Raw genomic sequence first — 14,298 nt, 5'->3', positions numbered from 1 at the left:
AAAAAATATATTTTTTTGCTTGGCACATTAGACAAGATCAAACCAAAGCAATCCATGTAAAATACATTACTTATAATGTCAAACTAAAATATTTTTGTAATTTTTATTATATTATTGGCACTGCATGTCAATATCTACCTTTCCTCATGAGGCATAAATTTGTTTCTTTTGGGACCTGACTAAAATGGTCTAAGGAAATATATTCATAGAATCATATTTATTTATAGAATCAGTTTGTTACTAACAAATGATGTCTGTAGTGATTTTCTGTACAAAACAAAAATATAAATTAATTTCCTGTCTTTCAGTTTCTTACAAAACTGTATTCACCTCTTTTTTTTTCCATGACTCCCTGAGATCTCAATTTAATTTTCTCTGATATTCTTGAATATCTCTATTCATGTCCCTTGATTAGATTTAGGAGGATATTTTCAGGGATCTGCAGCAGCAGCAGCTTGGTGCTTCTGTATCCTGTTTCATGGGGCTGTGTCAGGAGAGTCAGGGTCATTTGAGAACAATTTGTTTCTCCATGGTGGGGCACCCATTAGCTCCTTAACCGTGGGGAAGGAAGGATTTGCTGGGGCACTGCTTAAAGACATTTTTCCATAGCTGGGATAAAGAGATTCAGTTTGGTGCTACAGCAAGAAACTCTTCTGTCCCCAAGCAGAACATGAATGAGCTTTCATGTCTGTCTTATGATTCCTCTGTGGAAAACAGGAGAGATCCTTGCCCAGAACCAAAGCTCAAGTTTTCTTTCCAGAATCAAACATTTCACCCTAATTCCAGCTTCATGAAAGTGCCCAAACAGTGTTGTTCCTATCAACATAAAGACTGTATTTTGAAGCTTTGGAGGTTTTCATAAAATAGTAGTATTGTCCTTTAGCAAAAATAAACGGTCTCCTCAATTTGTAACTGTTACACATGGATGAAATTGTTTTTCAGACTCTGACCTGTAATAATATTTTCAGTATTGTTTCAAATATGACTATACAGCTCTGCATTTCACTTTGCCAGTTGTTGTTTAAATTATTTTTATTGAAGCTATTGCAGCTTTCAACCTTTCTGAATGTAGAAAAATAATTTTTTAGCAATACAATAGATGTTAAAACTCAACGGGTCATCTGCAAATTACTGGAATAATAGGCTTTTGCTTACAGGCAGATTTTCAGTCAGATATGAGTAGTGAAGTGTAATTACTGTTGTTTCAGTTGAAAGATGAAAATGTAAGTGCAATTTACAAAGAAAATAAGGAGAAATGCTGTGTGGCTTGCCCTTGTTTGCAGTCTATTAGCAAGAGGTAGTGAAGGGAAAAACGATCACCAACATTTTCAATAATTAACCTATGCCTCCTAGGCAGAAACCAATTTTTGAAAGGAAATTAATTCTGAAGGAATATGATTGAAGTAATTTTCCTCTTCTTTGTTCTGTTTTCTTGCTGGTGGGACAAAGCAAAAATGAAAAATACATACATATATATATATTTATTGCACTTAGTACCAGCACCTAACATTCCCTTTCAGTAGATATTTGGTCTGTTTCCACACCTTCCTCACATTTTCTCTCCTAGGCACAGAGAACCTGACTTTGAATAATGATGAAGTATAACAGAATGCATATCAAACCTTCCTCTGAAAAACAGGTATTTGTGTGCCATTAGCTGCTTTGTGCACAGTAAAAGCCCACATCCATAGATATTGGGTACTTAGTGTATATAGATTTTGTTAAGGAATTGGTGCATATTGGTGGTTCTTCTGATGGTTCATGATGGCTTACTCTTAAAGTCTGGTTCTGTGCCTAATAAATTTCACAGGGCACTTCCTTGCTTTTCCTCTGGGAGTGGGTACATTCTCCCAGTTCAGGGAGACAAGAGGACCTGAGTAATATATTCCTGTTGGCTTGTGCTCTTAGACTACTGAACATGATGTAAAACAAATTAAAAATAAATCATAATGAAAAAACTCTGAAATACTCTTCTGGGCTGGGCTCTGCTGATCTTGTAGCTATGGACTTTTACAGCTGTGTAGTTAGTGCAGTTAGTAGTAATGCTAAGGACATGAAAATCACTTTTAAGAAGCTGAGATCAACAGAGTCTATAAGCATGTGCCTGGGGATAATCCCCAGTGAAAATTAAATGTGTATATGTAGCCTCAACTGCCAAGCCATTAAAAAACCCCCAAAGCCAAACAATTAAAAGGCAGAGATGAGATATTCCCATTTGACATGACCTTGAGTCAAGAGGCTGCTTCAGTATCTTGAAGACAGCCAACAGCTTCAATGTCCTTCTAGTAGGAACACCACTGAGTCTTAGTGCAGAAGTGCTAGATCCTGCCTTCTTCAAGAATACTCTTAATGTGAAATTCTCTGCTGTGGAATTAACTCCCAGTGTTTGAATTGATGGGAAATAATACAGTGAAATTATCTAACCAGTTATTAGTTAAAGGTTTTGAAAATAATTTGGAGTAGTAGCTTGCTTATGATTTAGTTAATAATAGTTATAGTCAATAGATAATTTTCTGTATGGAAATGGACACTACTTCTATGACGTTTCATTGTTTTGTTCTTTTGAGTAATCAGAACTTTGGGATGCTGACAGACCAGGAGTTCAGAAGGGACCAAGGAGTGAGTGAGTAGGTGTTAATACAGCGTCTCTGTCTAGTTGCCTTACTATTCAGAAAAGAAAACGTTTTTAAGAAACCTACGCTTTTTAAAACTCGCAGTTGGGGAATTCATGCCTTGTCAACTACTTGAGATATATTACCTTGTGTTTATAATGCAACATACCAACATAAACATAAAAAGCTTGAAAGATGTGGAGCATTTTTGAGAGCTGATTTCCAGAAAGTAACAGCCAAGAGCAGAGCTGTGCCTTCTCTTGCATCTCTTCTGACATTCTGACTCTGTTCAGCACAAGTAGTGAGTGTGTGCATCTGTCTGAGACCTAAATGTCAGTAACAGTACTTTTCCATATCAAAATTTCCTGTGTATGGAAAAAAAAAAGGGAGTTTTAAGAAAGATCACTGTTATTCACGCATTTAAGCAGTTGTTGACACTTCTATTTAAAAAAATCCCAGACATTTATATAGGTTACCAATGCCTTTGACTTCACGTAAAGGATATCAGAACAGTGGGTTCTGATCATGCAAGTATAGATGTGTTTACCTTTGGTAATGCAAACAATTTACATCAGTGGGGACTATCCATATGCTTAAAGTTAGTTGTATGTGCTTTTGGAATACCATCATTGCCAGAAGATTCTTGTGTTAGAATTGGTTTAAGAGCTTGTAAAGCTGATAAAACCTGATTTGCTTATTTATCCGATCTAAGAATTTCTTTGTGCATGTTGTCTAATTCAGGTAACCACACTGATAGGAAATTACACTCAGAAATTGCAGCCATTTTCACTAATATTTTTCAACAGATGTGTCCTTTTCGTATTTACTCGCTACCCATAAGTCATTCTTGATAATATTATTAGCAAATGTTTATTTATAGGTGAATATAAAGAGAGAAAAGACAGATTTTGGTGAAAACCCCCAAGTAATATTTGTGTGTTCCAAGAAAAACAGTTGTCTCTAAAGAATAGGACAGTCTTCAGTTGCCCCTGGGATTTCTACTTCCACAGTTCTCAGGTTATAGGAATAAAGAAAGACTCATTTTAAGCACTGGAATAATTTTCCTTGGGGCAATAATTTCTTTAGCCAAGTATCTGTAAAGCTAAAATACCATGGTACAAGTATAGGCTTTTCTTCTTTGGTATTTTCAGTGTTTTCAGTGTTTTTCCAGGATTTTTGATTGGATGCACACACCTGGTAGTGTAAACAAAAGACAAGTATTAAGTCTGTGAAATTTTGAAATTGAGTTGCTTTTGTAGGCACTGTGGCTCTACAGCATAGCAGCAACTTGAAGCAGCATTGCAGTGATAATGTATTCAAGAAGTACAGTTTGGGACAGACAGCCTATTTTAGCTTGTTTTCTTTGGGCTTGCTTTCCTGGGTTTTTATGGATATAGTAGAATTGGATCCAGTGAAAATGATTATAATGTTTTAGAACATGAAACACAAATGATGAGTACAAAGCATGAAGCAGTGTAGCTGTTTAAATCAGGGAATGATACCTGTTTTAATACAAATGATATCTTAGTAATAAAGCTGTAAGAGAAAAGTAAAAATCTGACTCTTTTCATCTGATGTTGGAAAGTCACTTAAATAAAATTGAAACATGTTTTATTTAATTTAACTTCCAGAATTTTTTAATGGAATGGTAAGCTGGACCATTCATTTTCTTTTCCATGGTAGGCATGTAAAATGATGCTTTAATTATGTTTCTCTATAAATTTATCTTCCAGATCTCTGGAATCTGCTTGTTAAAATAGTGACAAACATATTCTATACAAAGATCAAGAGAGGCTACTGAAGTAGCTTTGTTGCTCTGTTTATTGTTTTGAGTGGAACACTGGATCTGAGAGACTATTAAAGTCATGGTAACACTAATATGTTTTGAAGGGAAGTGATTTAAAGATGTGAACTGGACATTATTATCTGAACTGCAGTAATGCTCAAAGCATTGTTTTGGAGCAAATAACCACATTAAAGGGAAAATCCTAAAGCATGTATAGATATGTTTGATTGTGCGTTCGTGATGAAAAGAAGGAAGTGAACCGGTTTCCTGACTTAAAAGCTTTTGAGAAGTCTGCCTGGCTTCTGCTCACGACTCAGTTTTGTGTCCTCAGGCTTAAAAGAGTAGTTAAACCTTATGTTTTTTGGGGTAGCTTGTGTGTGGTGAAATTAGACAGAATGAGGTAAATGTGCCTTATGAATGGGAGCAGTGTTTCTTTGAAAGCTCCTTTATGCTTGATCCTTGCTATCCCATCACAGTGCTGTGGCATGAGAAGAACAGGGGAGAGCTGGGATCTGTTCCTTTTAGCAACCTCTGCCTGTCAGCTTTGTTCTATGTAGAAATCAGAACCTGTTTCATACCCTAGAGAAATAACAGTGCTGCTCATTCCCTAGCGACAGCACAGTACAGCTTTCCAAGGAAATGTCTGCTGGTAGCACTGGAGAGAATGCCATGGTACCATAGCTTGGTGGTGCTTCTCTTGCTTGGAAAATTCCAGGTGGTAACCCTGCAACTATTTTTTTTAACCTATAGCCCTTTAAATTTCTTGACACATAAGTATTCAAGATTATATAAAGTTCATCTTGCATTTCTGTTAAACTCAGTCCTCAGATTGTAAACAAGTAATTTCTAAACACAGGGCTTTCCTTGCAAATTCACATGAATGTTTTCTTTCTGGTGTTGTTTTTATTCTTCTTTGTGCTGCTCTTTCATGAGAGTGTTGTTCAGCCTGGAAGACACTGAGTTACTGCTTCAATTAAGTAAATTACACTTCTGGACTTACTACTGTACTTCATGACTATACGGGATAATTTTGTCCTCTGTATCTCTGTTTTCCAATCAATACCCTCATGCTAATGATAGTTAAGATTTTGGAGTAAAAATTTGAAATCTACATATGCAAAAGATTTATAATTCTATACCACTAAAAAGTATCCTGCAAAATCTATTAAAATTGCTTTACTATTCTGACAATAGCAAATCAATATACATTTATACATATATAAAATATACCTTCAGAATGCACCCTGTAGCTTTTGCAGGATTTTGTAAATTCTAAACTTCCATTGAAAATAGAATAAAGGTCAAATTCTGCTTGTGTGACACATGTATGAAATGAACAGTTGAACTATGGTGATGTGCTGCCAAGATTTGGACAATGGGGTCTTTGAGAAATGTTCCTCCTCCTCCCATGATAAACTCTGTGTGGTGACATGTGTGTGCACACAGAGGAGGTGACTGGGACTGAGCAATACATGCCTTTGTTTTTACTTTTTTAACCAAAGTGTGTTTTTTGGAGCCCAGAAGCCAACCTGTTGTAGCTCACTAATGTGTAGTTTATGTTCATCTTAGGCACAATATGTGACTTGTGACTAATTACTGGCATGGCTAATATAAAGAGGCACAGTCAGAGGGCTCACATACACGTTTGAAGGTGCTACAGGGACATGTTATATATTCCCATTTACAGAGCCTACTGAGCATGTCTTTTGAAGGACATTCACAATGTTTTTATCACCTCTGTCTCATTAAATTTGGTAGTGTAGGTAGATAAAAAAAATAAAATTCTTTGTCAACAAAGATTTTTCATGCATTTGGTGTGAACACAGAGATTTTCAGACCCCTAAAAGATTCAGCTCATTTTATTGTAGTCAAAAAGACTGTGCTACAATAAGCTGTATGTAAAGCTTTCTCCTGTTGAAGAGGAATCCCCTATGAATAAAGCAACTGACAATATAATAATTTTGTCAAATGTTGTCAGAATGGCAGCATTCATTGCAGCATGTCCCAGGATAACTTTGTGGTGAAGAATGACATTGTTTAATCTTATTTCACATGGATAGGTAAATTCCTTATGTAATTAGGTTACTAATTCTCTGACTTCCCTTTTCTCTCCCATCCAGCATCTTAGCTGTGATGGCAGCTTATGGCTAAGCCTGGCTAGCCACAGCCAGCTGCAGTTTTGAAGTTTAGACCACTTTGCTAGTATGGTGTGGAGCCTGAGATACGCCATGCTGAGGACATACTCAGTGAGGCAGTGAAGTTCCTCCAGTACAAAGCTTCAAGGAATTAAAATTGCCATGGCTAGATATCTTGGGTGAAAATGGACGCTTAACTAATTCTCTCTGAACCAGGATATTTTTACTTACCTATGGTCTGTGTCAGAGGTAGAGCTATGATCTGAAAGACCAGGCTTGGGAAGGCTGGGAAAGGCTATCCCTCATCACTGAAGAGAAAGTACACCCAGAGGAAGAAAGACAATTAGTAATGGAAACTCTTAACCACAACACTAAGATCTTTGGAGAAGAGGGAGGCTTTAAAGAATCCACAAGGTCTTTGGTCTTTGAAATAGTATTTTTTTAAAGGCCATGTAATTTTAGTAAAACAACCTGTGCTTTCTTCTGAAGACTTGGGATCCTACATGACAGCAGCAGTAGCAAGCTACAACAGACTTCTGAGGAAAAGCTTTTGCCAGGTCCAGTCTGATCTGGTTGTGTTGGCTGTCTCAGATGGCTCTAAGGCATCTTGAGATCAGCTCAGTTGGTTTAGAGCATGGTACTGTTAATACCAGGGTCATGGTTTTGATCCCTGTGTGGGCTGTTCACTTAGGAATGCAGGTGGCTTCCAGCTCAGAATATTCTGTAGTCCTGTGAAGTTGGGTAGCAGTGGGTGACCTGCAGGTGTACTTTTCCTAGAGAGACCAATGTTCCCACAGAATTGTAATATGACTTGTCAGCACTGAATATGCATGGCTAATGCTGAGTTCCTGCATGGCAGGAACTCAGAGGGGTGCAATCTTGCTTTCCACTGCAACCCAACCAGAAGAGATTCAGATTGATGTTGTAGCCCATGTGTCTATATAAGCAATAGTTTCTTCATTTTATCTGTTGAGGATGATTTATGGTTTGGAGTAGAGCTTTTAACTCATGGAATGTGCATCACCTTTGTATTATCATTGGAAAGGACATATTACTGTTATTTTACAGCATAGCTTTTTGTGACTTAGAAATAGTAAGGCAACTTGCAAATCTAAGCACCGGTCAAGCCTATGGCTATGAGGTTGTAAGACAAATGCTGGATTTCCTTAGGTTCGATTAAAAAAAAATTATGCTGGGTACTGTGTGCGTTGCCTCAGCATCACAGTATTCCAGCATGTCACCTGATAGGGGGAAAATGTTTGTTACTTCCATTGAAAGGTCTTGGCTGTTACATCTGTGCAACTCCCTAGGTCAAGATCCCAGATCATGGCCTGAAGAGGGAGGACCAGAAAGAGTTAGCTGAAATCCCTGGCAGAAGGCTGAAACAATGGTGCTTATACATCATCTACATGTTTTTGAACCTCTTTCATCCAGAAACTGGAGACCTTCTAGTGTTCCAGGTGGAAAAAATCTGAAACTGTTCTCTGTAGGATGTTTTATTTGTGAAGCAGGTACAATTTTGATGACACAGTTATTGAATCTCTTTCCAGTTTAGTTTCCTTTCTATATCATCCAGTAATCCTGGTGGCCTACTTGGGAATAAAAAGTCTTTATTCCTGAATATAGCTGTGAGGGCTTTGATGAGAATTTTAAGGGTTCAGGACCCTTGAGTAGCCTGCCAGGGTGACTTATGGAGCTGGTTTGCCCTTCCCTTCCAAAGCAAGGTTTGAAAGATTGGTGCAGATTCTTTCAGGTACCTAATTTTGAAGCACTGAAATGTTATGCTTGCTGTGCTCTATGTGTAGTCCCATTTATAAGTCTAAATCAGTTTCTTGCAGTAGTTGCCCAATTTCTGATAGTGACCATTATAAGATGCTGAAAAAGATGCTGCAATGTATCTTAAAGTGGCAGTTTCAAGAACTTACCTGCTGACACTTGCTCATGCCATTGACCGGGATCATGGAGGCTCTGTGTTTTCTGAAAGACTTAGAAAGTGACATTTTGCCTGTAAGTTATATTAAAACAAATACGTCTTGAAGCCTGACCAGCATATAGTAATTTTAAAATACTCCTGATATTGCCAACAGGATTTCTTCCTCTGAAGGGGAACAGTGTACAGTGTTACCTTTATCTTTATTGTGCAGTGTTTTGGCTTACAAGGAAAACCCTCTGAAGTTTCCAGGTGTACAAAGTACACAATTTGGGTAGTGTTTTGAAACCTAAGCAGTTGCTGCATTTTGCTGCTTTCAGTGGTGGAACTAAAGCTGAATTAATGCAGTATAAGTATTTTTTCTGAATACTGAAGTGAATGGATTAGGTCAGTCTTTTACTCCTTTTGTGTTCCCTCTCTAAAGATTTTAGAGATCTGAGTTTGCTGTAGTTGTCTGAATAAATTTTCCAAGCAAACATTTGTAGAACAAAATTTATTATTGGTTGTGGGAGTGTGAAGATAGCTGTTTTTTTTCTCTTCCTCATGACATGAATTTTGCAAGTAACAGTTACTGTGGGATTTATTTAACCACTTGCTCTAAGGAACAGAGTTTCAATGTCTGATGGAGCATTTTAGGCATACAGAGAATTGTTTGCAATCAATTCAGTAGGGAACATGGCTGGAATAAATTTAAATAGTGAACACAGTTCTGAAAATCATTATGTGAAAAGGACTTCAGCAAAATCTATTTACTCAAAATTGCAGTTTCATAAAAAACAAAAAATGTGTTTACAAAAAAATGACTTAAAAAGTGAAAAAACTGTAATCAATTTGTGGTCTGGCAGGATTTTTTAGTATAGGCAGTTTTGCCTTTTGTGGTAGCTTCTGTGATTTTTTTTTTTTTTTGCTGCAATAAGGCTTTCTTTTTATTTGTGAGAATGCTCTTTTTCTTCATTCTTTTATTACAAAATGTAAGATGGAAATGTTCAAGTTATTTTGGTTGAATCAGGCATATTTAATGATTTCTTTTTGCTTATTTTATTTGTGAGATATAATTTACTATAACAGGTAACATGGAAACCCAATCTGTAACAACTCAGTTATGTTTCTTCAGCTGCTGCAGTCTAGTATTCAGCATGTCTGATTGAGGATGGGACCAGAAAGGATGGAATCTGCATACTCCTGTTGTGGACAGGGACTAGTCCAGTAACCATCTGGACCTAGAGAGAGAATTACAGATAATTAGATAATCAGTTCTTTCAGGTGCTGCTAGAGGATCTACAGCAGCTGAGCAAGTGTTGCTGTGCTGGAGCCTGGGTTTTGGTAGTACAAGATATGTGAGCGGACAGCAGGGACCAACCCTTTCACTCCCTTGACTTTTATACTTACAGGCAGACTGTATGAGAAACAGGGCAGAAGCATCTTAAAAGGAGTGGGTACTGCAGGATATATTAAGGAAGGAAAGAGATATTGTAGGGCAATGGAATAAGAGTGAAATAAAACAGCATTTCATTTGGAGGGGATCTACAATGACCATCTCATCCAACTGCCTGACAGCTTCAGGGCTGATTAGAAACTAAAATCTCTTACTAAGGGCATTGTCCAAATGCCTCTTAAATACACTGATAAGTCTGGCACCTCCCTAGGAAACCTTCACGAGTGTTTGACCTCCCTCTCCATAAAGAAATGCTTCCTAAGATCCAATGTAAACCTCCCCTGGTGAAGCTTTGAAGTATTGTTATATGTCCTGTCACTAGATACCGGAGAGAAATGATCCAGCGAGTAAAGGTCCCCTCCTCAGGAAGCTGTAGAGCAATGAGGCTGCTCCTCAGCCTCCTTTTCTCCAAACTAGAAAAGCCTCAAGTCCTTAGCTGCTCCTCATAGGTCATTTCTTCCAGCCCTCTCACCAGCTTTGTTGCCCTTATCTGGACCCATTCAAGGGCCTTCACATCCTTAAATTGTGGTGCCCAGAACTGCACACAGTGCTCCAGGTGAGGCTGCACCAGTGCTGAACACAGTGGAATAATCACCTTTCTTGAACAACTGGTGATTCTGTATTTGATGCACCCCAGGATGGGGTACGAGCACCTGTTGGCTTCCAGGACACGCTGCTGATTCTTGCTGTGCCTGCAACCAACCAGCACCCCCAGATCCCTTTCTGCAGAGAGGGTCTCCAGCCACTCCTCTCCCAGTTTATACTTGTGCCTGATTAACCCATCCCAGCTGCAGAATCTGGCATTTTGACTTGTTAAACTTCATGCCATTAATCACTGTCCAGTGCTCCAGTCTGTGTAGATCGCTCTGCAAAGCCTCTTGTCCCTCCAAAGAATCAGCAGTGCCTCCCAGTTTGGGATCATCAGCAAATGTGCTAATGATGGATTCAGCTCTCCTGCCTGCAGGTTGTTGGTAAATGTATTGAACACAACTGGCCCTAGAATTGACCCTTGGGGTGAACCACTGGTGACCAGTTGCCCCCTTTGAGCTCTGCCATTCAGCCAGTTCTTCACCCAGAACAGCCTGTAGCCACTCATCCCACAGCTGAACAAATTGTCCTGAAGGATGCTGTGAGGGACAGTATCAAAGGCATTACTCAAATCCAGAGAAAGCACATCCATCACCTTTTCTTCATCCACTGGGTAGGTGACCTTACCATAGAGGGATAACAAGTTAGTTAAATAGGACTTTCCTTTTGTGGACCTGTGTTTCTGTCAATCTCTGAAATAGGAATATTTGATTTCTTAAAATGGACCATTCTTTTATACAAAGTATTAGACTGATGCTAACTAAATTAGAATTATATATTTTACTCTTTATTTACAATTTTTATTCTTTGCTTTTCTGCTTTTTTTGTTTCTCTACCGTTAGTTAGATTTTTAAAAAAATTTATATGTTAAATAATTTTGATTTGAATTAAAGGAAATGTTATCGAATAGGAAAAATGTTATGCAAGTCAAGTATGTTTTCCATCCAGAATACCAAAATAGTGCATACTTGCATAATTTGACTGAAAATGTGCAGAAAGCAGTAATCTTCTTACAAATATATGACTTAGCCAGAAGTTGCTGCCTTGATTGCAAAAAAGTCTCTAAAAGTTTTAGGGTGCAGAACTTCTTGTTAGAAGAAGCATAATTTACTTTGTGATTTCATGGGTAAATAAATAATGAAACATCAATTTTATTGATCGATGACTCTGACCTTTTATGTCCTCAGCCATCATGTATGTAATGGGAGCACTTGGACCTGCAGCTGGATACTTATTAGGAGGACTTCTCATTGGTTTCTATGTTGATCCTAGGACAACTGTGTATATTGACCAGAGTGATCCCCGATTCATTGGAAACTGGTAAGGATCAAGCATTTTTCAAAACTATTCTCTCAGTTGCCAGTAGGGAATTAAGAGAGGTTGGAAGATTTTATCCCTTGAGGACTTGTTTAAGGTTGTAGAAGGAGGCCAAGGAAGATGATGTTTCTGTTGATTACTACGCACTAGCCTGTGACAGAGAGGAAAAGTTTGCCGCAGGAGTGCACAGGAGCAGTGCATGGATAACCCTGTACATTTGGCTGTTTGGGACTGTCCCTGAGCACAGTGGGCACTAACTGACAGTGCTCATCACAGGGATGGCAGGGCAGGATATTGGTGTTGCAGGAGGCCATGGATGATCTCTGCTGCCCAGAACTGACCCCTTCCTACTGGAAACTGGATTGATATCTTCTTCGGTTTTCCAGAGGCAGCATAAAACACTGAACTCTGCTGCCCAGATGAGAAACACTAGACTTTACTGATCCTATTCCAGGTGAAGGAGATAGGATGGGGTCAGAACATGCTCTTTCCAGATTTTGTTTCTCAGGGTGATGGCTTGAGTTTAGGCAGCAGATGCTGTAAACCATCACATTATTCTCCAATAAGAAGTTGGCTTCCAGCAGCACTGAGATGTAGCAGCTCTAATTATTATCTGATGTCTTCAGGCAGCCTTTGAGATGTGGCATCCTTGGAAATATGTCTTTGAGGAAGCAGGTCTTGAGGCTTTAACTGTCTTTTCTCTGATAAATTATACATTTGCCTTGAAGTTTTCATGCAATCCCAGAGAAAACCTGAAGTTCATTATCCCAGGAAGAGACCTCTGCTTTGTGGGTGTAAGGTGCAGTGTCAGTTCTCAAGGTCTGGGTTAGTGTTTGTCACTGCGCCATTGCAGTCAGTCTGTATCTGTTTCTGTTTGTTCTGTAGTGATCTTTCCTGACAATTTGATATGAAAAATTCTCTCTTTAGAGTCTTCCTAAACCTTTAAAGATTTAGTCCTGCTTTATTGGTCTTCCTTAGTCCAAGAGCATTGCTGCAGTGTTTTGTTGAATTTTCAGCAAGAGAAGGGCAAAGCTGAGTGCTGAGTGCAGCCTTGGGGTTAACAACTCCCTGCACTCATTTATCTACTGACTTATCTCACTGAAAAGATCTGTTCTCTGAGTGTGCAGCATGGGCACACTATTTGGACTATTCTAGTATAAAATATTTGGAATCAAAGCAAAATATTATACATTCTTTGTACAATTCTTACACTTCATGTGTTTTTAATGACATGTCAGGACTAGTAATCAGCATCTGATCAGTACTTTTTGACAGAAAACAGGCCTGTAAATATATTTGTTAATTTAAATCAGTGGTACTGTATGAATGTGGGATAAACTTTTGACTTTATCTATAACACAACCTCTGATATAACTGAGTTTTAACTCAAACAGCTTCAGCAAAAGTAAAATAGCCAAAGCAACAGAGTCAGTAAAAATAATTCAAATATTTTTTTATATCTTGGTGATTAAATCTGCAGGGTCTGGTTTTCCTTGAAGTATATTCCAGGTCTTTTTATTTCTCTTTCATTGTTGACTGTGTCAGTTCTTTCTCTCTTAAATTTCTGAGGAGTATCAACTGCTATCAGGTCTCTGATAATTTGTTGTACAAGCTGTGGTGCCCTCTCATAAGAGTTTAGTGGCATTCATAGCATTTGTGTCTCATTGTCTTTTCTCTTTCTGAAGCTATGTCTACCCATTAAAAAAAAAAACAAGACTCCCGTGGTGTGTGGGTTAAACCTTTGTCCCTTGCTACTCACTAACTGCCTGGTTGCAGAGAATTCTGGAAGTGTAGACTTTCATTCCACTGAAATGTATTTTCTGGGACTGTGACATTTTCTCCTTGCAGGGAAGTGCTGCGTAGTCAAGTTTATTTTTATTTATGCAGTCTAGCAATTTGAAATGTAAGAGTAGCCCAATACTTACTTCAGCTGACACACTTTAAAAGTATGGTTCAATTGAGATAATTTAATGGGAAGTTATATAGGAGATTTCTGAGTTTGAAGTGAATTAGTGTCTTTGATTCCTATCTTTTCTTTATTATAGCTGTAAGGTTCCTAATGTAACTTACCGTGGGACCCAATTTAACAATTTCCATTGTTGGAGGAGGCAGTGCTTACAAATAATGAGTATAGCAACTATGATATATGGCTAAAATAGAAGCAGTATAGCCTATTTTTTTCCTTAAGCTGTTCCTTTCTAGGAGGTATATTGGAGGACGTGTAATTTGGTTTATCTCTCATACAACATGGTAAAGTAAAATGGTTATTTTTCAGGATTATTTCTGGTCTGATTATTCCTTGAGTTTCACAGGACTTGGATTTCTGCTCCTAGGTTTTGCACACCTGGGGTTTCTATAGGTGCTCTGGCCTGAATTCCAAGTCAGCTGTCTATGCCAGTCCATCAAATGTTTGAAACTGGCTTTTATGCAAGTTTGATAACTGTAGGGATATCTGTTAGAAATCATTCATCATGTTGTTGTCTTTGAGAACTGTT

The 14,298-nt window shown here is 38.1% G+C and overlaps 1 protein-coding gene across 1 annotated transcript in view; it reads left to right on the top strand.

The window, feature by feature from the left end:
- The window catches only part of SLCO5A1 (solute carrier organic anion transporter family member 5A1), a 66,577-nt gene that overhangs the window by 20,449 nt on the left and 31,830 nt on the right, over nucleotides 1-14,298 (top strand). Inside the window, exon 2 of the mRNA XM_062502271.1 lies at nucleotides 11,674-11,806. Coding sequence (XP_062358255.1) covers nucleotides 11,674-11,806 — 133 coding nt within the window. The remainder of the gene's footprint in view (nucleotides 1-11,673; nucleotides 11,807-14,298) is intronic.

The sequence above is a fragment of the Cinclus cinclus genome, chromosome 1 (genome assembly GCF_963662255.1).
Source record: "Cinclus cinclus chromosome 1, bCinCin1.1, whole genome shotgun sequence".
NCBI lineage: Eukaryota > Metazoa > Chordata > Aves > Passeriformes > Cinclidae > Cinclus > Cinclus cinclus.
The sequence above is the reverse complement of the archived record's forward strand: the minus strand, read 5'-3'. Positions and strand labels throughout refer to the sequence as shown.